This window comes from Aulostomus chinensis, chromosome 12 (assembly GCF_037954235.1).
Source record: "Aulostomus chinensis isolate RoL2024-O1b breed Wild chromosome 12, RoL_Achi_v1.0, whole genome shotgun sequence".
NCBI lineage: Eukaryota > Metazoa > Chordata > Actinopteri > Syngnathiformes > Aulostomidae > Aulostomus > Aulostomus chinensis.
Genome location: NC_141331.1, coordinates 8,882,798 through 8,907,131, shown reverse-complemented (window position 1 = coordinate 8,907,131; position 24,334 = coordinate 8,882,798). Strand labels below are relative to the sequence as shown.

Here is a 24,334-nt window from a genome sequence, read left to right as displayed (position 1 = left end):
AAAGGGAGCATGAATCGGCGCGTTAAACTGTGTTTGCTCTTTTATTATAGCCACTCAATAGGCTGCAGACACTTACAAAGCTGGAGGGAGCACGTCTGCAGCGGAGGCAGACAGACAAGGAGCGTCTGTGTGATGAATGGAAAGCCAGACTGGCTCTGCGGCGATCGGATAACCTGTTGAATTGCAGCTGTCAGTCAGGAGCAGGAGACACATGCGGCAAAAATCCCTTAACACGAAAAACACAAGAACAGCAACTAGGAACGCGTTGTTTGTGTGTGTGTGTGTGTTTTATTCCTGCATTGTTGTCGGCCAGGTTATCCAAAAACAGAACCTCATTGGTGCTGATATAAATATTCAGTCGCTCTGATGCTGGACTAACCCTACATGGTATATCCATTTAAAAGAAAAAAAAAGTGTCAGCACGTGGCGCAGTCATTTTAATTTCTAAAAATGTTCACTCATATAATTTCATATCAATATTCTCATTGTCAGGTTTGACCACGTGACGCGCCAATGCTCCGACCTTGAGTCATGTCTCCACAGTTAGATTTTCAACATTGTCTACCAGTGGATTTCCAGTCCCGTGGCTGCTCCCTTTCGCTATGGCTAATTCCTTAGGAACCGGTGGATCCAGTTTGATCCATGCCTCTTCTTTCTTTCCTTTACCAACTTGTTGAGCCTTCCATCTCCGACTCTGAAATGCGCTGCTGTGTGTGTGTGTGTGTGTGCGTGCGTGCGTTTGCGTGTGTGAGTTTTAAAAGGTTCAGCTGGGATTTGTGACAACGAAATGACAAAGGTTTAATAATCAAGCCTGCGTATAGATTGACAAAACTGTGTATGTGTGTGTTTATGTGTGTGTGTGTGTGTGTGTGAGAGAGAGAGAGAGAGAGAGAGAGAGAGAGAGAGAGAGAGAGAGTGGCGCTTAAAGTGGAAAAGTCAACCCGGGGCGCGCAGGAAAAGGCTTTGACGAAGCACCTGTAGGAAAGATGCGCTCCTCCTAAACTTTCTCTGCTCTCCCGAACTTGCCCCAGTCAGATGTTTTTCAGAATACTTCCACTGGATCTGAATAGAACTGTGCTGACCTGCTGCTGATTTTTTTTCTTCCTCTTTTGAAATCTAACGTTGACATATTCCTGGACGAAATAGTAAATTTTCAACTTTTTTTTTTTTTTGGGGGGGGGGGGGTTGCTTTGAAGGGAGGAGGAGACAATTCAACACCCCCCCTCCCTCAGTCCTCGACTAAAATCCCACCAACTCATTTTGCACAGGAGGAAGACCTGAAGGTAATTATATAAATTCAATTTAATGTCCTCTATTGTGTGGAGTTTATCACTTTTAGGAAACAAACTCACCCAGGATGCGGTTGTTTCTCAGTTTGTTGTCAGCCAGTATAGCAGAAGTGATGAAAGACTCATCACTGGTTCCTCTGCTTTAGTAGGCAGGAACACGCATCTAACAGTAATTTTGCATTATAATAACTATAACAATGATTCTATGCTGAATATCTTGACAAAAACTTTTTTTTTAATCCACAGGTAAACCAGCAGATTAAAACTCCCTCAAACTTTTACTGCAGTTGACCAAAAGTAACTTTCTTACTTGCAGGTGAACGGCCCCTTAAAGCGTCTGCAGACACCACACGTTTCCTCTGCTCTTAAATCTTTAGATATACGTAATGTATAAAGTCGGGCGCGCCGCAGGGATTCTGGAGCCTGAGTGTGAAGTTAAAGTAATTTTACACTGTCATAAAAAGCCTACTTTTTAAATTGAAGTTCAAACCTTGAAGTCATTTCAAGTACACAGGTGTTGCTCTGTTACCACACGGTAGTTTGGTTTATTACTTCGTCTTTTGCGTCACAATTCAAGGCTGTGAATCAAATAATCTGGGTTTTAAATGATCACTTGCATATTTCTGTCACCATCCAGTGTGTTGCTACAAAAATCCTAATTTTGTGGATTTTTTTTTTTAATGCACGTGAAAAACAAATCATGAAAAGAGTTCCAGCTTATATTAAAGTTCAATTTAGATGAAAATGTCGTTACAGAGATGGTGAGACAGGAGTTCATATATTTCAGGAGTTCATATATTTCAAAGTAGTCCGGTGAACACTTTGGTAGTTAACGTTACTAGAAAGCTTCAGGGATCTGTGGATCTGTTGTCATGCACCTGTGTATACTGGAATCCGTGTATATGAAGATGTTGACAGGATGATTTCAAACAGATTATGTGACTGTGTCATTAAAGGTTATTATGAATATGCACGGCATCTTGTTAAATAGACTCTTAAGACTATGCATCCAGTTATAAAGTCTAAGAATAAGAAAGAAATGTGTGCTTTTGGGCAAAAAAACAAAAAGTTTTTGTGTTGGAGCAATGTGAAATTCACTTTAATGTTTCTCTCTGATCTCAGCAGTGCTCCCAAAACGCTTGAAATGGAGGCTTGTGATGGCTACTCTGCTAGTAAGTCCTCATATGACTCTCACATTTCATGTAATGTACACACACACACACACACACACATCAAACTATTCTAAAGGCAGATTCTTTATCGAGAACAGGCCTTGTGATATCATTGATAATGACGGTGACAATGATGCCTACTTGTGACTTTTTTTTATCTGTCTGATGATGCTTTTGACATTTCGGCGTCATTCTTGTGCAGTTTCAACCCTCTTAAAATAAAACAGATAATGAAAATAATACAGTAACATTTATACCACAACACTGTAAACATTTAAGGGATTTTCCCCAAGAGCATCCTCCTTCCTGTTCCCCTCAATGATAGAGCAAAAGATGCATTCGCAACATCCTGTTGAATGCAGCAGATACTGGATATGCGCTTTGTGGTGCTCCATTGCCCTTTACTGGTTTCCTTTGGGCAGGTATCTTGACTATTACCAAGATATTTTGCTCTGATATGCACATCTGCAGACAGGTAGCATGTTGTTGACGCCACCAGTGGGGACTTTTAGGTCACCATTGGGGGTTTGTCGTTGTAGGAACAATCTGCAGGCGGGGTAAGGGTAGTGATGGAAGAAAAGTGGAGGCTCTTCCTCTCGCTGTCCGTCGGTGGATTTCTTTCAAAGTTACCAATCATAGCAGTCTGTTCCATCACCATGATACGGCAGGGAAAAAAAACACCTTTCATACGCAACGCATAAGTACCCATGACCTCCATGCATTTAACAGTTTGTTCAACAGGCATCGCACCGCTGGCCGTGATACAAAATCATTCCTGATGTGATGTTCTGTCCAAAGTATGCAGAGGAGTAGTATTGTCTGAGAGTTTCTTACTCCAGTGAATCAGTTTCTTTTCTACCGTAGATAGTTCAACTCCGATTGGCAAGGAACTGAGATCAGTAGCCATGACACACAGTGACGCACACACAACTGTGCGACAGAGACTTCTATACTACTAATATCTGTATACAAGAGAATGATAATACTTGTGATTCAGAGTACTGGCTGAATAGTGTATTAAATTGCAAGTAATTGACACCATTTGTGGTTTCAGTAGAATGGTTTTGCCTTGCAAAGTGTATGAATATGGGTAAAATGTGAAAAATAACGGCAACCTTGCACCAACAATACACCCGGGGGCTGGATCTTCACAGGTTCCTTACGGTTCCGTAAAGACTCCAATAAATCTGAAGGAATTTTTGGACTACAGATTATTTCATAGCCCAAAGTATATAAAGATGTGATGTAGCAGGCCGACAATCATAAATCCTCCATTCATGGAATTCCAATGATATATTCACCTCTTACTGACACACCCAATAAAACTGGACATTGTAATCTTCCTGGCAGAAAAATGTTCTATATGGTTGTTTTGTATTGTGTTAGTTTTATCTAGGACCGATACAATATTAATAATATTTTATCAGTAGCCTATGTTTCCCCATAGGAATGGGAAACTTATTTTCTAAAAGTGTTCAAAGCAGCACGTTTCTTCTCGCGGTCGCTAGTACAGAATGTGTGTTGGTCCTGTTCATGCAAAGCCATTATCTCATAAAGAATTCATGGCAGTAATTCACTGTAACTCCTTTGTTAACATCCCAAACAAAAACGACTTGCTTTAGCCTTGTTATAGAAACACTGTAAACATAATACGACACTGTCAGAGCCTAAATACTACATTTGACAGATTTACCCGTACACTAACGTAGCGTAGAGATTACGCTCCCGTCCAGAGCTCTGTTGGAGATTTCCTAACATTTAACTTCTTTCAGAACTGGCTGATGCACTTTGGGGGTTTCTGAAAGAGATGTTAATTTTTTCATTTTAGACAGAACAAATTCATTCTATTCGAATTCAATGCCCAGCTTAGTTTAATAGTGGTAGAGGAGTGGAAAGGTACAAATATATGCTGCGTTATTTACAAAGCGTGCAATGTAAAAAGAAAAAAAAATCAGATTATAATCAAAGTAATCGTCAAACTTTGACTTCATCAACAGCAGGATCCACCAAACTCTCAACAAATATACAAACAAACCAACAATATTTCAAGAGGAAATGCGGTATTATCTTAAAATCAATAACAAAACTCACATGTCCTCGAATGTTGTTAAAAACGACTTAAAATGTATTCATTAAAAATTTGATCCTTACAAATGATTGGATTTCTTTCAAACCTTCTTTGACTGAATTGGAGAGCTAAGACACATTTTATTTATATTTTTATTTCTTTTACCTTCTCGTGTAATTAGCATTGATTCCACTGTGAAGTGGTTAATGAACCTTTTTTTAGTAGAGCAAATTAAATAGTTATGAAGTTCATGATGACGACGTGTAAGCAGCATTTATTATTTCTCATGTTTTACAGCTCAGGTAAATAAGTTGACTGTAAAATGTGACTTACTGTTGAAAAATAAGACAAAATAATAAGAAAAAGGGAGAAAACAACGAGCTCACCACAGCTGACATTCAGTTCATTGTGACAGTTGCAGTTACTGAAATACGTGTAGATTTTGAGGATATAACCAGCGTGTACGATAGATCCAACTGGATCTAACTGGATCCACCTGAATCCTGAATGGCCTGGAAACTTCCATGTGAGGTGAGCACATCTGGAATAAACATCTGGCCCCTATACATCGGTTAACATCAAAGATTCTCCAGCTACTTCCAATACGTCACAGCTTTTCCAAACTCTCCATTTTCTGTCCTGTATTTGTTTGTTGCTCGGCGAGTGGTGTGTCTTTGTGTGAGTGCGCGCGTGTGTGTGTGTTCTAAATCTATGTCTCAAGGAAGGCTGTAGGTTTGACAGGAAAAACCAGATCCCATATGCCGTGTATCCCGCAATCGAGAGCCTCGTCTCTTTAGGAAGTTCATCTTATTCTCACACAACCACTGTTCAGCTAGTTCACTGTTGAGCTGGTTTCTGTTAATCTTATTCATTTTAATTTATTACCAGAGATTCATTGTCACTGTAAGCGGTTCCCCAACCTGGATACTATCGTTTACTGCTCGTTTTCCTTTTTTGAACAACTTGCACGACCAGAAAAACCACTGACCCTTGCTAGATTCCTCAACTGATGACTATAATTTTAGGTCAGTGATAAAGTTAGTCATCCTTCCACCCACATGTTTCATTCTCTTCATCATGTCTACGCATTTGTTCCTTTCCATTTATTAGAAAATTATAAAAGCATTTCAATTTGGTATATTACTCAAAGTGTTTTTCCTCTGGTAGCTTTGAAGTGCTTTATATCTTGATCTTTCTCTTCAGAGGATTGATTCAGCAAATGGGTGGCACCATAGTCTCAGTGCGTGCAATGATTGTGGCGCTTGGTTTATTTGTAAGCCTGTTCAAATTCGTACTACATTTGTGTTTAACCCCCCCAACCATTCGTTTCTACTTCAGCTAACCTTGGCTCTGTGCGCTCAGTGACGGCTACAGTCATGGAAAATCCTTCATGACAAATCTGGGCCAGTCCTGTCTCCAGGACAGCATTGCCAAGGGATAGCCGACGTTGGTCACCTGAGATTTCCTCTAACCCCAACCTTTGCAACCTGAGCTCAGGCCCAGGGATTGTGTCATGGACAGCATCTCCCAGTATGCCCCACTCAGTGAGGCCACCACTACAATGGAACAATACCACAGAAGAGGTTTTTAAACTATGAGCTGTCACAGCAAGAGGAGATTCTGACTAACACAGATTTCTTTTTCAAAAAGTCAATGCTGACGTGTTCACCCCTGACCGGCTACAATCCAGCCCGCTTGTAGTTGTTTCAGATGAGGTGCATCTCTGATCATTTTTAGACAGCCTGGTGTCTTCACCGGCGGTGCTTTCCAGCTCCTCTCAACCGTCAGTGTTCTTGGCGATAACTCTGAATCATGCAGGTGGGAAATGAGGGCCCGTATTGGTTCCTATGGGATTTGACACCTGGGTCAGCAGGGGTGTTTGCTTGTTGCCACTGTATTGTTCATGTGACCCTGATGGAACAGGGCTGTAAGGGGATAAGAGATTGGTTTGCTCTCCCTCTGAGTGGACACAGGGCTATCCATAGCCTGGGCTCTCTACTGACTGCTGAGAGGTTGCAATCTGATCCACATTTGCTGGACATTAGGATCCTGTAGTTGAATAATGGCAGTTTAGCTCGTTTCCCTCTGCATGCTGTTGCGTTTCGTGCGCAGATTCCAGTTCTGAGTGGGAAGAAGTGAGACATTTCATCTAATCCAAGGTTTTCAAATGTAAAGCTAAATCTTACACAATGTGTCTGGGCATCGTATGTGTTACTTTCACTTACCATCTCAGGTCACCTCTCGGGTCAGGTGTAGAAGCAGATCTATTCTTTTCCAAAATGCAGCATTTTCTATAACTCTTATTTCCTGCTTGACCACCATTTTTATTCTCTTCATCTGTTTTTTTTAAGAAGTTTATATTTCTATTCATATGTTTTATAACATCACATCAAATACAGGAACTACAGTATTCACAGAGCAGTATTATTTGTTACAACTACTACAGGTACTGCACAGCAAAATGACTGCAGAGGTTCTGTTTGTCTCCTAGGCAACGGCCAATGCTCTCCGGTTAAGGAGAAGTCGAGAATCTTGGCGGATATGTCAACACCTAATGGACAGACTGTTGCTCAGGGTCCTAATTCCCCCAGCGGTGAGTTCTCCGTCAATGGATACTTGTTTGTGCTGTCTGATAAGAACAACAACAACAACAACAGCGACTAAATGTACACACGCACACAGGCTTTGTTGAGCCTGTACTCACCCCTGAGACAGTGAAATGATGTACAAGTACTGTCATTCACTCACTGTGGTATACTGTTTCTTTTGGAAAGACTTTTTTTTCCTTCACACGTTTACATAAAAAAAATGCAAATGAAAGTTTGTAGAAATTAAGTGAAAAATGAAATTTACACAAATGGCCACATTAGTTTCATCTTTTCTTTCCTGTAAATGACTAAAATAACACAAACGACAAATGCCAGAAGTAAATCAAACATTAACATGTTACAGAGGATGAACAGTGTTAGCAGACCAGATCTTTTTTTTTGTATATTAATGCGTATGTGCATTACATTGAAGATTCACCATTCACACAACTTTATTTGATTGTATTAAAAGACTGCGGTTGGTTGTAAATGCGTTCATGTATTTGAGGAGGGAAAATTAAAGTTTAGGCTCCAGCCCCCCCGCGACCCTTAACAGGGTAAGCGGTCGAAAATGGATGGATGGAAGGAAAATTAAAGCTGTATATACAGTATGTGGTTAAAGTGACAGAAGCCTTCAAATGACCATGATAATTCAGACTGGAGAAAATGTGTTTATGATATCATTGTAATTCATCGTGAGAATATCTGAGGCAGTTGCTTTGAATGGATCGTAAGATATAAAATGCATTTTAACTCGACACGTTAATCCCCATTTGCGGACATGTTTTTAACGGTAAAACCTGACTGACTTTTGTCGTAATTATTTGAACATTATGTAATATTTAAGAAGTAGTCCCTTTAATTCACGCCCAGATCTGAGCCAGAGCCGTAATCTGAGTAGTTTAGCTATTTCAAGTCATTTGTCAAGATGAATTTCTTCTTCTGCTTCAGAGGGTAACGCTGGGGGAAGTGGTTGTGAGCTGAGCTGTGTTTTATCAGAGTCTGCCCGGTCTGATGCATTCTACCGGTTGTGATAGCATCTGATAATCTGCTCATTTAGTGTGCTGTTAATATCCAAAATGGGAGGTGCTGCTGGGTTGCTTCCTATTGATAAAGTCGATCAACCTTAGGACTTGGATTAACTGTAGTGTCACTGTTGAGCAGCAGAGTAAGAAAAGAGGAAAGCCGGTGTTGAAGCTGAGTGAGAATAAGGGGAGCTGTCTGGATCCATAGGTAGGTGGGCTGAGTGATGCAAGCACTGAACATTTTTTCTACAAAACCACTGAAGTTGCAAGTTTAAACAAGCCGTAGATCGATTACATCTGTGATAGAGGCCGTCTAAGAAAGTCTTCCTTTAGAATGCGTTGCTCTCAATCAACCTTGGAATAAAATGGCTGATGTGGTTTTAAACGCACAATAGGAAATTATATTGAATCGCAAACTGCCGCACTATTTTATGTAGAAGGGGACATATTTGGAATACAAGCAGCAACAAAGCACTGTTGCTGGTTTTGTTGCAGCAGCTGTTACAAGTGTATCCTCATCTGACGACTCGATGCATTCCGCTCAGCCACAGTGGAAGAGACAGATGTAAAGATACAGTACAAGGAGCTGAATAGCAAGGATGTTCAGGTCTGCTCCGTGTTGCCAGGATACAGGTGTCGACGACGAGGCTCGATCACTGTGTGGGTATTTGGATAAGTGTTTCTCCTGAACAAACACTGGGAACATTTCATCTTAAAGAAATGCAGTTGCTTTGTGGAACCCTGAGGGGACAACTGATGGATGCAGTCAGATGGGAGGCTGTAGTAAAACAGCCACATGTGGTCACAGATCCCAAAACAGGATCATCAAGATCAGTAAGTTAGCATGTCCAGTCTTAAACCGTTTATGAGATTTTCACAGTAAAATGCTCCAAAATTGGCAGTTTCAAGATTTGTAAAATTCTTCTGTCAAAGCTTCAATGGGAGCAACGGCATTTATGACACCAAGTAAACCTTTTTGTGTTTTCACTTAACCCCCGGCTAAAATGATAACAAAAGATACAGAAAAAGTGTAATTTAAAGAATAAAAGATCCTTATGTGAAATGTGCTGAACATGTTTCTGCTGTTTTGATAGATTTACCAAACAGACTCTCAAGATGAACATATTCAGCCAGATCGTAGCATGTATTTAATAACAGCAGATTGATGGACTTGAGTATAGCATAGTGTTGTGCAACTAGCCAGTGCCCTCCACCCCACCCCCCACAAAGTCGGTCAGACTGTGTTTGGAAAACTTCACACCCCTCACCAGTACCGCTGCTACGGTTGACAACATCCTTGTGGCTGGAACACGCACAAAGAAAACTGCAGGCGTGGGCACAATTTCCATTAAGGCCCCTGAAATGCGTTAAGGGGGCATCACATCTGAAGAGCTCGTTGAATCACATGAATTCCTAGCAAGCCAAGTCCTACTAAAAATTGCTGAGTTTTCTTAGTTTATAGTTCGTGCATTGGTAGGAACATCAGACCCAAATATATATGTACAATCACTAAAATGTGAAAGTTTTATTGTATGGCTCTTAAAGCCTCCAGCGCAGTTCCATCTATCCTTCGTTTCTTGTGTGTACAATCCAAACATTTATTTTTCAAAGACTGGAGATGAAGGCAGTGAGCTGTGTGGAAGTCCAGAGGTGCCTTTCTCTGTGTTATTTTTGTGCCCTCTTCTCCCAGTCCTTTACCGTTGTCATCCAGATGGCCTCCTGTTGCCACGAAGGTGTTATAAACTACACAGCCTCCGACACTCCCTTTCTCCCTGGAGACTTCCTAGAACCAGACCAGCCTGTTTCTCCCTCTCCCTCTCTTTCTTTTCAATGTATCCGTCCATCCGAATTCTGCATTGCTTACATGTTGAGTAACTCAATTGACGGACAGGCCATTACATCAAAGGTCAAACCATTCCACCTCATCCCAGTCCATCCTGACGCCACCAATGGTAGTCATTTACAGGCCAACTGTATTTCACCTCAGCATAACGCGGTAAACTAAACATCTCTTTGTCTCATCTCTTCTTTTATTTGTATTAAAGAACTGACGATTAAGCAGGAGGAGGAAACAGGGGAGGAGGCTGACAACAGAAGCCCTTCGCTGGAAGAGCTCAGCCAAACAGCTGAAGAAGGAGAGGCGCTGGGGGAATCCATGACAGGCAGCCCCAGCAACGTACGAGATGGATCAGCTGAAAAAAATATGCCCACTGACACAGGAAGTCACCAACCAAATGGTTTGTCTTTTTTATTTTATATATGACATAAAGGCCTTTAATGCTAAGTTATCTATATGTAGCATTTCCAATGTTATGGTATATTTGTGTGTTACCCACACACGCACACACACACACGCACGCACACACACACACACACACACACACACACACACACACACACACACACAGGATTCTTTTCTTTCCAACTATTAAAATACTTTGTGCACTGTTCCTGACCTTAGGATGAGTCAGAAAGCATTTGTTTGACAGTGGGTGTGGAGAGCTTTATGTGTTTTTTTTTCGTTTGTTTCTTTTTCTGTTCAAAGACAATAGCTAAGACCTGAAATTATTATCAGGAAAAAAAAAATCCTTGGAATCCCCCATAACCTGTTCCAACAGTCTCCATGACTGCTTGCGTCGTCACAGCATGGAATCATATTTCACTTCTCCAAATGACTGTTGATCAAACGATCTGTCATTAGAACAGAATACTTACAGTCCTGTTGCTGATTTGCATTTCTTGAAGATGTACAAGCAACCAATCATTGGGGGGGGGAGGCAGAGAGACATAGTCATTTCTTTTTAATTTAATAATTACTATCTTTTATACAGTATAGTACAACTGTTTGCAGTATGGTTACTAGGAGGCTAAGTGGGAGTAAGTTTGTAATCAAGTGTTCCCCACACTCACATTGACCGACACTTCGTGTACGTGCTTCTTCCCCAGATGCACTTCTTGTTTGTGATATATTAACTTGTTAAGCTCTACAAACCCACACATGGCTCCAGCAAACCATCCATCCATCCATCCATCCATTTTCTACCGCTTATCTTGTGATGGGTCACTGGGGGGGGTGGAGCCCATTCCGCGAGAGGCGGGGTTCACCCTGGACAGGTCACCAGTCCATCACAGGACCAACACATAGAGACAAACAACCATTCACACTCACAGTCACACCTACGGTCAATTTAGAGTATCAAAGAGTTACTGAAAGGATTCAGTGGTATTTCTGTGGTAAGGATCGATGCTATCGTGGTAATGTCCGCTTAAAAAAAAAAGTTACTTTTTCTAAAAAATGTTCAAATATGGCAACCACAACAGTGTCACTGATACTGGGAGAATAAACTGAGGTCTTACCTGTCTGTAGAGCACAAGATCATGCATGTGGACGTGATAGTTGCTGAGCTGTCCTTGATCTATTTGAGTATGTCTTTGCAGCTACTCCTGACCTTCATTGCCCTTGGGACTTAAGAGGTCAATATATTAAATATTACAATTGGTAATAAGAAATTAATTTATTTCAAACTTTGGAAACATTTTTTTGTTTTTTTGTTTTTCACAGAAAATGTTCACTGAGATCATGTAGGCCGAAGCTGTAGCTAATAATTCCTTCCAGTCTTTTAAATCACATCCTCCCATAAACAAAACAGAAGCAATAACAAAACAGAAATGAATGATTTCCGATATTAACTGTAGAAATTACTGACATGGTTAATTATCCTGATGAAAACGAGGCCTTTGTGTGTCTTGATTGGCACAGTGATGCTTGTCATGTTAAGAGAATTAGACATTTATGATATCTCATTTCAAAAAGCAGTCATTAGTCATTTGTGCCTCTTGAAAAAGTCAGCTGTGGACGCATGACTTCATCCTGAGATAAGAACTGTTTGCATCTTTGTTGAGACTGTCTTAAAAACACCATCAAGATTGTGCGGCAATGACTTCCTGTCCCTGCCTCTCTTAGGTGACCGTCCGTTCCAATGCAACCAGTGTGGTGTCTCGTTTACCCAAAAAGGAAACCTGCTGCGACACATCAAGCTGCATACAGGTGAAAAACCCTTCAAATGCCCCTTCTGCAGCTATGCCTGCCGGCGGCGCGATGCTCTCACTGGCCACTTGCGTACTCACGCTGGTAAGACTTCTCCATCATCGCTCCTCTTCCCTTCTGCTTGAATGCACTGCTTCACAGAAAATGTATTTTGTCAGATGTGCTGCAGAGATCAGAGGATCATCATCCTATCATTTTTTAAAAGTTGGGACTTGGTTCGTTTATTATTTACAGATGGAGATACACTCTGTCTTCCACGCTCTCGTCCTTTCCTTTGTGTTTACACTGCTCTTTCAGGAACAAGTGATTACATGTTACAATCTTTTTTTTTTTTCAGGAAGTGGTTTAACATGTGAGATGTCTAATATCTTCCCTCATCCTATAAAACACGATGTCATTACCTCTTGAATTTCAGCTTTGAAACATTTTGGGTGTTACCTGTGTAAGAGATCAGAGAGCTGCAAGCAGCCGAAACATGCTGGTTGGTGACTCTCCAGTATTGTGTTTGTCATACACAGCTTTATATGACAGCATTGTTGCTACCAAGGACATGCTGTTCCATCACTGCTTGACTTGCTTAGGAGGAAACTTTCTGTCTGTTGAGAAACACAGAAAGTGCGCTGGCTGTCTCTCTCAACTGTAACCCACTTTCCTATGAGAGAGGATGTGCTCTCCCCTCCTTTTGTGCCTTTGAAATCAAGGGTGCAGGGTACTGTCATTTCTGTCTGTGATGCTACCACAGGAATTACTTTTTTTAGGTGGTTAGGTATGTGTTTGGATGTGCAACTGTGTGTTTGCGTAGAGTTTTTGTGTGTTTGCAATTTTTTTTCTGTCTGAGTTTCTTCATCATATAAGTGGTGCCCACATGTGCTGATTATGTTGCCAAACAACATACGTCAGACTCATATTACTATTGTTATTTTGCAACTGAGGTTTTTCTTTTTCTATAATAAGTGGAAATCCAATGTAAAAATGCTGTACGATTTTGATTGATGGATCACATGCTAACATCCTACAAATATACATCATCCTATTTGCATTCTGTATGGGCAAGTTGCCATTCATGGTCTGAGTCAGAGTGTGGGCCATTCACATGAATGAGAATAGCAGCTGTGTGTGTGTGTGTGTGTGTGTGTGTGTGTGTGTGTGTGAGAGAGAGAGAGAGAGAGAGAGAGAATTAATAAATGTGAGCTACTGAGAACAAGTGAGTAATACTTTAATACTGCCAATCGTGCTGTTTTAGTAGCTGGAAAGCAGCATATATTTGCATGGCGTTTGAGAAGTTAGTAATTCGCCATTACTTGAACGTTTACCCTATGATCCTGTAGGTACACCTACCCGCACTTGATTGATATTGAAACCCCTGTGTCATTAACCACTATGATTTTTTTTAAATCTGTTGATACAACAAAAAAAATTACGATGATGTCTAGTTTCGAGTGATGTCGTATATTTATAGATTGTATCAAACGACGGAAAAAAGATGACTCAGTGAAAAAGTGCTTGCGCATGTAAGATTTGCTGTGACGGGCCGTGCTATGCTATGCGGGACCAATCAAGATGGAAGTGCGCTATTGATATTCTCTGATAAATGCACTTGCGTTTTCAAATATCCACCAATGTACCCAACCATCACTGGTCGTGGTAAAACAGGTGGGGGGACGGGAGGATGGAGGAAGGTGTTGATGACGTTACCAAGATAAATCCTAAGTCTGAAGATTTCAACTTTCATCATTTGTCTTGCTGAGTAGGACTGTTATGTGCAAGAAATGCTCCGATGAATCCCACTCCACCTCCATAGCCTCTTCACATTGGAGTTTGTTCCTACCACCACTATGGGATAGATGATCAACTCTACTGTTCACTCATGTTGCACCACAACAGTGGGAGTTTCAAATGCTTTTGAAACACAGACGTCAGTGTGAAACTGTCTGTGGCCCACAACTCATCTTTCTGTCTGCAAACAGTGTGGAATCCTCATACTAGTAGTGGAATCTCCATGATCTCAGAAGCTTGGGTTTAGGTGTCATTGTACTACCGAGTGCTATAAAGTATTTACTGCTGCGTACCACGCAAGTACAGCACTCGGCTGAATTATCTCATCAGATACTACCCACTCTTTTAATCTGAGTAGCGGTGAGTGAAATTCATGTTATGTGTTAAATGTCTTCGTCTTTAGTCGGCAAACCACACAAGTGTAACTACTGTGGGCGGAGCTACAAGCAACGTACTTCTCTGGAGGAGCATAAAGAGCGTTGCCATAGTTACCTACAGAGTATCGGCCTGGATCCAAACACCAACATTGGCCCGTACGCAGGTAAATTCTATTTTTTTATTGAAGCTGCAACTCTGCAAAGGATTACGACCTACTGTGAAATGAAAACAAAACAGTCCAAAGAAATGCAAAAAAAACAAAACCAATTATCTACATTTTCCCGCATGCTGGTATTTGACCCCGTATGGAAATTATTGTTTTAAAAGAAATGTACAAGCTATGAAAGACACATATTATAACAGCAATATTTTTTTTTAATTTTGTGCTATTTTGCAATATTTTTGTAAATTTACAAACTCATTCAGCTGTTTGGTTTCATTTTTTTGTTCATCTGTGAATTTTTCCTACCTAAAGCAACTTTCTTTAATGCGAATAAATAAATGAAAAAGACTATTCTGGAGTTAGTTATTGGAGGTGTGGATGTGGTTTCAGCAGCTGACGTGGGAGGGGGGGGGGGTTTAGAAAAATGAACTATTTCAGGACTTCTTTGTTAATTTCACATTCAGCCATCTCACACCTAATTCTCCTCCTCTTCCACATCAAGGTGATCTTCCCAAAGAGCCGAGGCCCATGGCTTCCTTCGATCGGCCGCTCGTTATTGAACGACTACATGGCAACATTGGCAAGAGAAAGAGCACCACACCACAGAAATTTGTGGGTGGGTATATGTCAATCCATTCAGACCGTCAATCATTGCAAATGTCTATTGTTTGAGTTGGTTAGAGTTTAAGCGTGTAAGACTCAGGTTTAGGCAGTAGCTGTGCAAAAAATTTCTTTTTTGTTGTATTTTTCACTTACAATGCAATTCATAGTTCCGTAGTGACTTTCTCCTCGTTGCAAGACAAATGTCTGACAGTATTTTTGTGTATTTCTGTGAATTTACTCTCTTCTTACATTATTAGAGCAACAGTTTATTTCTTCTGCTGCTTTTGTTGCTCATTAATTCCTCTACAATGTTGCACGATTGCTTTATGCAATGTTATATTTTGGTTTTATTTACCGCACTATTGGATGTAGTCACGAGATTGAGGAAGCCAGAGCAAGCGGATGACTGTGTGGCAAGGAAATGTTTTTCAGTCTGTGGTTAGGTACACCTGTATCTTTGTTATTGCTCTTATTGAGAGAACACAGCTCACCGCATCCCTGTTCTGCAGGGGTTAACAGTGCAGTGGTAGATGGATGGGGATTTCCACCCCTCGTATTTGCACACGTAGAGCATCAAGTGCAAAATGTAGACAGAATGTCCTAAAACATGATGAAAATATACCACACCAAGTTCGTGTGGCTAAAGAGGAAATGTTACGAATCAATAATTTTATCAGTGCATCATGTTATATTGGATTGTTGTGTTTGTTTTGAATTTGCAGATTTTTGTAAAATCAAAAATTCTGCTCTTGCTTATTCAGGTGAAAAGATGGCCCGATACGGTTACCCTGATCTAGGCTTTGATATGGGCCTGAAATATGAGAAGCAGGCTGAACTGATGCCAGGCCACATGATGGACCAAGCCATCACTTACCTGGGATCAGACCCGCTCCGGCCCATTCATCCAGGACACCCTCTCTCCATGGTAGAGATGGTGCCCTTGGTTAACCCTGTCTTCCATCATGTCTTGCCTCTTGGCCAAAGAACAGAGCGTTCAGGGAACTGTGATACACTGCCATCTCAGGCACGAGCGCCCCCTGTTTTCACCAGCCATTCCAGCTCTAATGGCCCCGCCACTTTATCCAGGCAGGAAAAGCAGACCCAGCCAGGTCAAGAGGAATCTCCCAGCAACAGCGGAGCAGACTCGGCTGACTCAGCTCGCAGCAGCCCTCAGGAAAGGCAGAGCTACCATGGTAGCCACCCTCCTCCTCACATCAGGTCACAGGCAAGCCCAGCTGTGGTCTATTCAGGTGATCATGTGACCGAATCACCCAGAAGTGGGTCAGCAACCAGGACTGCAGTATTGCGAGGGGCTCCCGAGAGGCCTGTTACCCAGGAAGCGGTGCGGGTGTTTGGACGAGAAGGTCAGGAGTTGCGGACCTTCCAGTGTGAGCATTGCCAGGTGGTCTTCCTGGACCATGTCATGTACACCATCCATATGGGTTGCCATGGTTACAGAGATCCACTAGAGTGCAACATCTGTGGTCACTGCAGCAAGGACCGTTATGAGTTCTCCTCTCACATAGTCCGCGGTGAACACACATTCCAGTAAGTGGATGAGTAAGATGTGACAGAAAGACAACCAGGGGAAAGGAGCAGTATCCCCCCACACATACACACACACACACACACACACACACACACACACACACGCACACGCACACGCACACACCATCCCCCCTGAATGCTGAGACTGCACTGAATGAATGGCACTGTAGACATATGTAGCACAATCATAGACTTTTAAGCTACTGAGTGTGAATCTGAACAATCATGAAGGTATAATAGCAGCGTGCCCTGCTATGAAGTTGTATTTAAAAACAGAAAAAAAGGTTTGGATCATCTTTATTGAAATGTTTTGAATCAATTCTCGACGCTTGCTCCGCACAGACCTCACAAAGATTCACCATGTTGAGCTGCACCACCTTCTTCATCCTTTTTGCCGGGGCCTTTAATGTTCTGTGTTTTCCTGTTAACAACAACAACATCATCATCCTCTCATGCTGTGCGTTCAAATGTCACTTTGAAACAGTCGTGCCATAATCGTCAGAATGCAGTTCTGCTAGGGTTTTGCCTCGTAGTACAACAGTAGTTTGAGGAATTTTTTTTCCTGAAGTTGTCGTTACTTCCAGACTAACTACAGCAACGAGAACAGCAAAGCCACCAGAATGCTATCAATAAAACAAGCTTTCAACTTTTTTTCTTCTATAATTTCAGTTTTAGGGACTTTCAGACTTTTAAGGATGTTGGTTATCATACTAGCGGCAATTGAATCCCTCATTTTGTACAGAAAAACTCAAAAGTATATGTATATATCCTAATTTGTAAATAAACTGAAGGGATATGCCCCCATTTGTCAAATTCTCAATACTAATAAAGCTCAAATAGTCTAAACGAAATTAAAAATCAGCTCAGCCATCCTTATCAGAAAGTAAAACTAATCAATATGTGATTATTTTGGACTGTGTAAAACACACAAGCAGGTTTTTAATCAAAAATGACATTCAGGTTTGCAAGTTATCCAAGAAATTAATTCTTGTAGCAAAAAAAAAAAAGATCACGAAGATATATATATATATAATAAAATGTCATTCTGTAAATGTATAAACCTTCGATATGAATATCCCTACACTGTATTTGTTAGTTCTGCTCAGCACAATAATCAATCTCCATCTCTTTTGGCACTTAAGAATAGAATTAGAAGAATTGATAACGGGTCAAAAACACACAGGGAAGTAGAGGAAGTGATGCCTGGGGGTTCTCTTTCACTGGGTGGACTGCAATAGTTTGTAACTCATGGACTCTTTTCAGTTCAACTTTGAAAAGCGAACTTTGAAACACTTCCGGGTCGACTTGCGTATTGACAGCCTTAAATGGCAAAAGGTGTTTTGTTTTTTTAAATTATTCTAAAGGATTAGTCTCTTGTTTTTGGTGTTCTCCACTTTTAGTTGAATGAGCGCGGTCAGTTGGAATCTGAATTATTGATGATATTTTGTCCCGAGCACTTTAAATCGTGCCTGAAGCAGCTTAAATTATTGTGGGAATTTCGTAAAATTGTCTTTCTGGTTTCAAACTGTGATATTATTAACCTGATATTTGGAAAATTAGGCTCTTCTCACACACACACACGCACTCACGCACGCACACACTCACACGCACTCACGCACACACACACACACACACACACACACACACACACACACACACACATGGGCCAATGTTCCCTCGCTTTGCTTCAGAGTCGCCACATTGGCGCACAAGAGTGGGACAGCTTAAACTACTTTGAAGGCACTTCCGAAAAGCTGCTCCTAATCAGCTCTGTAAACTCCAAAAGTTGATTTAAGCAGAATCGCGACATTAAGATAAACCGCTTTCCACTTCCACACTCTCGTCGGTGAGGTTCAGTTATTTGAAGGATAAGATTTCTAGATCTGTAAGGCCAGTTGCATCTCTTGGTTTCTAATCTTGTAGTCTTTCATAATCTCTCAGATAAGAGGGTATGATCATTATATCCTTACCCAAGGCAGCGGGGTATTTTTGTGTGTGTGTGTGTTTTTAAAATTTTTTTTGCTTGTTGTTTTTAGCAGTTGTTACATTAAAATCAAGGGGAAATCAATCGTACAGTCGCATGTTAGTTGGAAATCTATCAGTACTGACAAAAATGTTTGCAATCATTTGGGTGACACCGGTCAAACATCTCGTTATTGTCAGACTTCTTGATCTACTCGCTCACGTTGAACCTCTCATCAGTGAACGGCAGCTGTCTGTCTGTTTCTGTGTTGCTTCTCTTATCTGCAACTCGGGCCCAGCGAGCATAAAACTTCTACTGTCTGTAAAGTATCGGCACTGAAATCTGTTTACACATCATGGCTGTGACTCGGTGTATTCTTCTTTTATGCTACATGGACATAAATTCTTGAACAAAAGCAGCCATATGAACAGAAAAAAAAAAAAAAAAAAAAGGAAACAGGCCTTCTGTCAGCTTCTGTTTACCTGAAAATTTTTGCTGTTGTTTCAGTGCGGGGCTGTTTTTTTTTTTCTTCTTCTTTTCTGTAAATTTTTTAAATGTGTCAGCGTAATGTCTATTTTTCTGCTGAAATGCAAATAGTTTTGTGAAAAATCCCCCCCCCCCCCCCCAAATTAAAGGGTTCAGGTGTATCTCTTCTTTTTAGAGATAATATATGAAAGGTGTATATTTTGGAACTGAATGTTGAATTCATTGACTACTGTCTGATGTGAGGGCTCTCAGGTATTTGCATAGCTTGTGTATTTTTATGTCTTACAATATCGTGATTTATCGATCATAAAAAAAGAATGCACAGAAATTGAAGTTCTTTGATTATTTCTCGTGATTGAAATCCGTCCAACACTGAAAACATGGTGAGGGATGTTTGAGGATTGTTAAGCCCTGATGATTATGACACATATATATATATATATATATATATATATATATATATATATGAAGATACACTGAAGTATATAATGTATATTTTCAAGGCGTGGGTTTCTCTCTACGAAAAAGGATTTTACTGACTTGCCTGTTTTGTGAACTTTGAAACAGGAAGTCAAACGGATTGTGTTAATAAAAAAATTTCTTGAAACTTGCAAATGGGATCTTATTTTTGGTTGAATAATTTGAATATGACATTAACAGACATGCAAACGACTGTCAAGGAAGAGATATTGCAAATTAAAAAAAGGGGGAAGCTGTGACATTGAGCTCTGTCGTGTAAAGTTTTTTAGACTCCTCATCCTCATCCTTGTTTAAATGAAGTCATTACTCAGGACTATATCTCACTGTATTGTAGGATTTATGGCCTAAGCGTCAGAATGTGTCTGATTTTCACAATCTTCTCAGCATAGCGAGACTCAGAATCACCACTTAAATCTTTTCTCTGCAGTTGTATAATTACAAAAATGTATAAATGATAGTCGTAAAGTCGTGTAAGTTTGAATGTTTTCCATGTTTTACCCATTATTCTACTTGCAAATGTAACACTTTATGACTAAATATGTCCTAGAGATGAAGAGCTGGGTTGATCACTCTCCCTTAAAGAGAGTTTTTGGTTGTCTTAACAAGCTGAAATTGAAATTTAAAGATATTAGTATTTCTTCTTGTGCAAACAAAACTTAAAAGGTAGTGTAAAATACTTAAACCCATAGAATCCTCCTTCTCTAAATACATAAAGTACAATTTAGTGTGTGTGTCCAGACCAGCTTCTACTGTTGTATTTGCACTGCTGCTTTTGTTGTTCTCCAGTCTTCATCAAGGAGCAGGTGGATGCTGGAGCCTGGTAAAGCCTCTAAATGTCAGAGAGGTGTTCTTCACACCCTTGCTTCTGTAATCTGCATTTCACACACACACACACACACACACACTCACACTCACACACACATGCACACACTATCAAAGATCCTTGAGGGCGGTAGCAAAAGTGAGAAGTGCCGAGTCTGAACAGACCCCAAACTGTATCTTTTCATCTTCAGGTTCCTTTAATTACCTGCTTGTCAGTTGATTGTTTGTTACCACCAAGATTCTATCACTGTTTGACTCATACTTTCTGTACAGTAATGCACCTGGCCTCACTTCGTGGTGCACTTTTGGCGGATAACATTTTCTTTTTCCCCAGAAAGTCCACGTTGTAAGAGAAAAAGTTCACTGCTGAGACTTGAGAGTGAAAGAAAAACTCATTTTGAGCCGTTATTAACCAGTTTGAGATATTAAGATCAAGAAAATGAAGGCTCATGAATTTGGGGGAGACTTTCCTGAAATAATAAACCACAAAGCTTTCACCTTTTATACAGTTATTTTTTCTTAATGGAGACCAGATGTTATCCTGTGGGTTAATCACAGCAATATTTTACTCAGATCGTATTAACTCCCCACCATGCTCCAGTAAAGACTTTATCAGAAGGGAGAAGGGCAAATTCTGCTACGCCCAAAAGAAATGATTTCACTACGCTACAACATACAGTTTGAAAAACTTTGTCTGATAATTAGCGATCAATAATAATTTAGACATATTCCATTCCGTATCCTCCCAGCTTGTTTGAAAATATGGAGGTCTGGGGTTTGGGTTTGAGGTACAGTAACTGTGCGGTCAGAATTGTTCCTGAGAAGGTGACGCGCACGTATGACATCAGTGCAGACTGACGGGATGAACATGGTCAGAGTCGGAGTTTCGTCAGAACAGCTTTAGTTGTCATTCCTCTCTGACCTGTCTGACTAATCTGCTGCTCCGGCTGCGTCTACGTTCTCAGCAAACTCAAGAGTGTGAAAATCCCAGAGGTGTTTCTGAAATGATTCTACTGCTCAGAACTTGTGTATTATTTACGTGGGAACTACACTTTGATGACTGCTGAGTGTATTATGAGCATATAACACATGTGACAGAGGTATTTAGCCTCATGTCTCTCTCTCTCTCTCTCTCTCTCTCTCTCTCTCTCTCTCTCTCTCTCTCTCTCTCTCTCTCTCTTTCTCTTCGGGACAGAGGCCTGAGGCAGCTTTGTGTCTCTGGTTTCACAACTTCCTCTCTCAGGCGCCACCACTCATGCAGCTTCTTCTGTAGATCTTGTTTGATGATAAAATCTTTCTGGAGGTGTCCAAATTATTAGAAACTACTGCCATCCACCCACATACACACTCTCAAGTGTTGAAATGCACCTTGTAGAGCCACTTTAATCAGACAAACATGCAGTGAAGTTCAGAGCATGTAAATAGTAAAATCAGGCTGATTCTTTCGAGCTTAAACTTTGGCCCACGTGAAGAAATGTTCGTCTGCGGAAAGCATTTGGTCAAGCTCACTGAGTCCAGATTATATACCCACCAATTGGTGATCCTGGCGTTTAAAATAACACAATTTATTTTCCCTGTGAGTAGTTTTGAAGAGATCGAGAGTCAATGTTGCTTTTGTTGTTGTTATAAGTCGTGTAGCCTGTCCTCGGGGGTTTCAAGTTACTCAGCAAGGAGCAGCTCCAGGTCTTTTTCAGCCGAGAGTGAATCCTTAGCAAGGTTGTGCAATCACCCAGTGACAAGACCTATTCCTGTTTTTCCTGCCAGGTGGTAGTGGATGTTGGCCCAGCCCTTCAAACTTCACACACGGCAGCCACACACACACACACACACACACACACACACACACACACACACACACACACACACACACACACACACACACACACACACACACACACACACACACACAGGATTCTTTTCTTTCCAACTATTAAAATGGAAGGACTGCACAGCCTGCGAGTCTCCTGTATTTTCCCCTCGATCTTAAAATATCCGTTAACGCTGGTAAATAAACAGACTGTTAACTGTGTATATCTGTTTGAGGTCAAATTTTTGACACCCTTTGCACAGCCACCATAATGTAGATGAGGAAGACTTGGTGTCGTTGCAGAGGCATCTGAGTAATGTTGGGCATGTTTGTGGTCAGAGCGCCTAAAAAGAGCAAGGTCGCGGGGAGGAAGTAGGACTGTGGGGGAACTTCCATTTTCCTTCCTTTGCTCTTATGTGCCTCTATCATGGTGGGGGGTTGGATAAGGGTCCTATTTGCAGTTTGAGAGATGCATTTTTAAGAAAAAAAGACAATTTGCTAAACATGTCAAAGGAAGAGCAAAACAGTAGAAAGATAGCAAAAGCCAGGTAGGGAGGCCACCATAAAAGTATATCGCCACACACATCAGATACTACTAAAAACAATAATAAAGAAACTGACAGAGTGAGAGGCACAGGAAGATAGAGAACGTGACCGAAAGAGAGAAAGTGGGTTTTTTGTCGAGCGGCGCACACCTGCTGATCATGCCGAACTGTAAACTGGGAAGCGAGATACACTTCTGGGGCTGTCATGAAATAAACATTTTACCAGAGGAACTTAGCATCGGGATGTGAGGATAGCAGTAATGGTGGTTTGACATAAATGGATACACAGCTGCGATGAGCTGAACTGAAAACAGGAAATACATGAGAACACAAAACCGTTTTATTTCTTCGGAGAGAAGGAAGTTTCATCAACCCGAGCCTGTGTTATCTGAATGTCAGCAGGAGACTGATAAGCATTTAAAAAAAGAGATTTTGTGAACATTTATCTTTCCATCTCCCACTGTGAGAAAGTTTCAAGTCCTTAACAGTCAAAATCACTATTTTTTTTTTTTGGTGGGGGGTGAAAGGAGGAACCGTGCTCAGTATGATCACAATATCAGTTTCAAGGGCAGTGACACACTGTAAATCAAAGTGCTGAGGTAAATGTCAGCCCTTGCTGTGTTATTCCATTTACACCTGTTTTTTAGGCTGAGGAGCTGCAGTAGAAGTCAGGTTTCCATCAACGTATTTTGAAGTATCACATTAAAAAATGGTTGATGGATAAGGTGGTATGTGCAAAAAAGAAGAAGCTTTAGCCGTTTTTTTTTAAAGCAGATGCATTAAACAGGATATGGAAACATCTAATTTGAAGCAAATCTGACGTTGCCTCGTCTTTGCCGTTATTCCCAAACTTTGTGTTTTGTCTCTAAACAACCTGCAACATGTCCATAGCAGCTGGTACAGGAGAACAATTAAAACTTGTCCAAATGAAGGTAATTCCTAAAGACCTGTCTCCTTTTTTTTTTTTTTAATTTAGGAACGACTCTTCTTCTACTCTGCTTGTTGCTGCTGTACCTTTGCTTAGCATTGTTTCTGCTGCCATCTTCTGGCGATATGATGTAACCTAACTCATTTGCTAATAATGGACATTTGCATTTGTCCACTTCAAACAGGCAAGCAATGTCTGTCAGCATGTTAACGTAAATCAAAAATATCACCAGTTTATTACGTTTTTCGATTAATTTGTCTGGAATCATTTAAAAGCAGACAAAGCAAGAACATGTTAGTTTGTTGCACATCTAACGTTTCTTGTGTACTATTTAAAATTAGTATGACTTCAAAAATCGCCCAGCTGAAGGAGAGTTTAAGAAGTACTAAAATAATACATCCTTGGACAGAGATTAGAGAGATTGCATTTCTTTATACTGTGTGATTCCTGAGAATTGTTTCACATGAGCTGCTTGCTAGCAACTGCATGGTCAAGAGAGTTGGACAGCAGAAGAGTGATATACCTCTGCGACAGTGACGCTCAGGTGTTCATGGATTCATTGTTGGGGTTTTTTGCAGTCGATGTAACGCACGAGATACACTAAAGTCAGAGTGCTGGGGCATTTACTGTCTTTGTGGTTTGATA

General features: G+C 40.8%; 1 protein-coding gene across 4 annotated transcripts in view; it reads left to right on the top strand.

Annotated features, from left to right (window-relative positions):
* ikzf2 (IKAROS family zinc finger 2) overlaps positions 1 to 19,710 on the top strand; it is a 49,236-nt gene extending 29,526 nt beyond the window's left edge. For 2 of the 4 annotated variants that reach the window (XM_086219927.1, XM_086219928.1), the window contains exons 7-14: positions 1,197 to 1,283; positions 2,412 to 2,461; positions 7,021 to 7,122; positions 10,188 to 10,379; positions 12,107 to 12,274; positions 14,370 to 14,507; positions 15,010 to 15,123; positions 15,872 to 19,710. In XM_086219927.1, coding sequence (XP_086076053.1) covers positions 2,434 to 2,461; positions 7,021 to 7,122; positions 10,188 to 10,379; positions 12,107 to 12,274; positions 14,370 to 14,507; positions 15,010 to 15,123; positions 15,872 to 16,662 — 1,533 coding nt within the window. In that variant the 5' untranslated portion in view covers positions 1,197 to 1,283; positions 2,412 to 2,433 and the 3' untranslated portion in view covers positions 16,663 to 19,710. Of the gene's footprint in view, positions 1 to 30; positions 1,284 to 2,411; positions 2,462 to 7,020; positions 7,123 to 10,187; positions 10,380 to 12,106; positions 12,275 to 14,369; positions 14,508 to 15,009; positions 15,124 to 15,871 lie in introns of those variants that run through there. The other 2 variants (XM_086219930.1, XM_086219929.1) reach the window with 2 other exon arrangements.
* Positions 19,711 to 24,334: the final 4,624 nt, after the last annotated feature.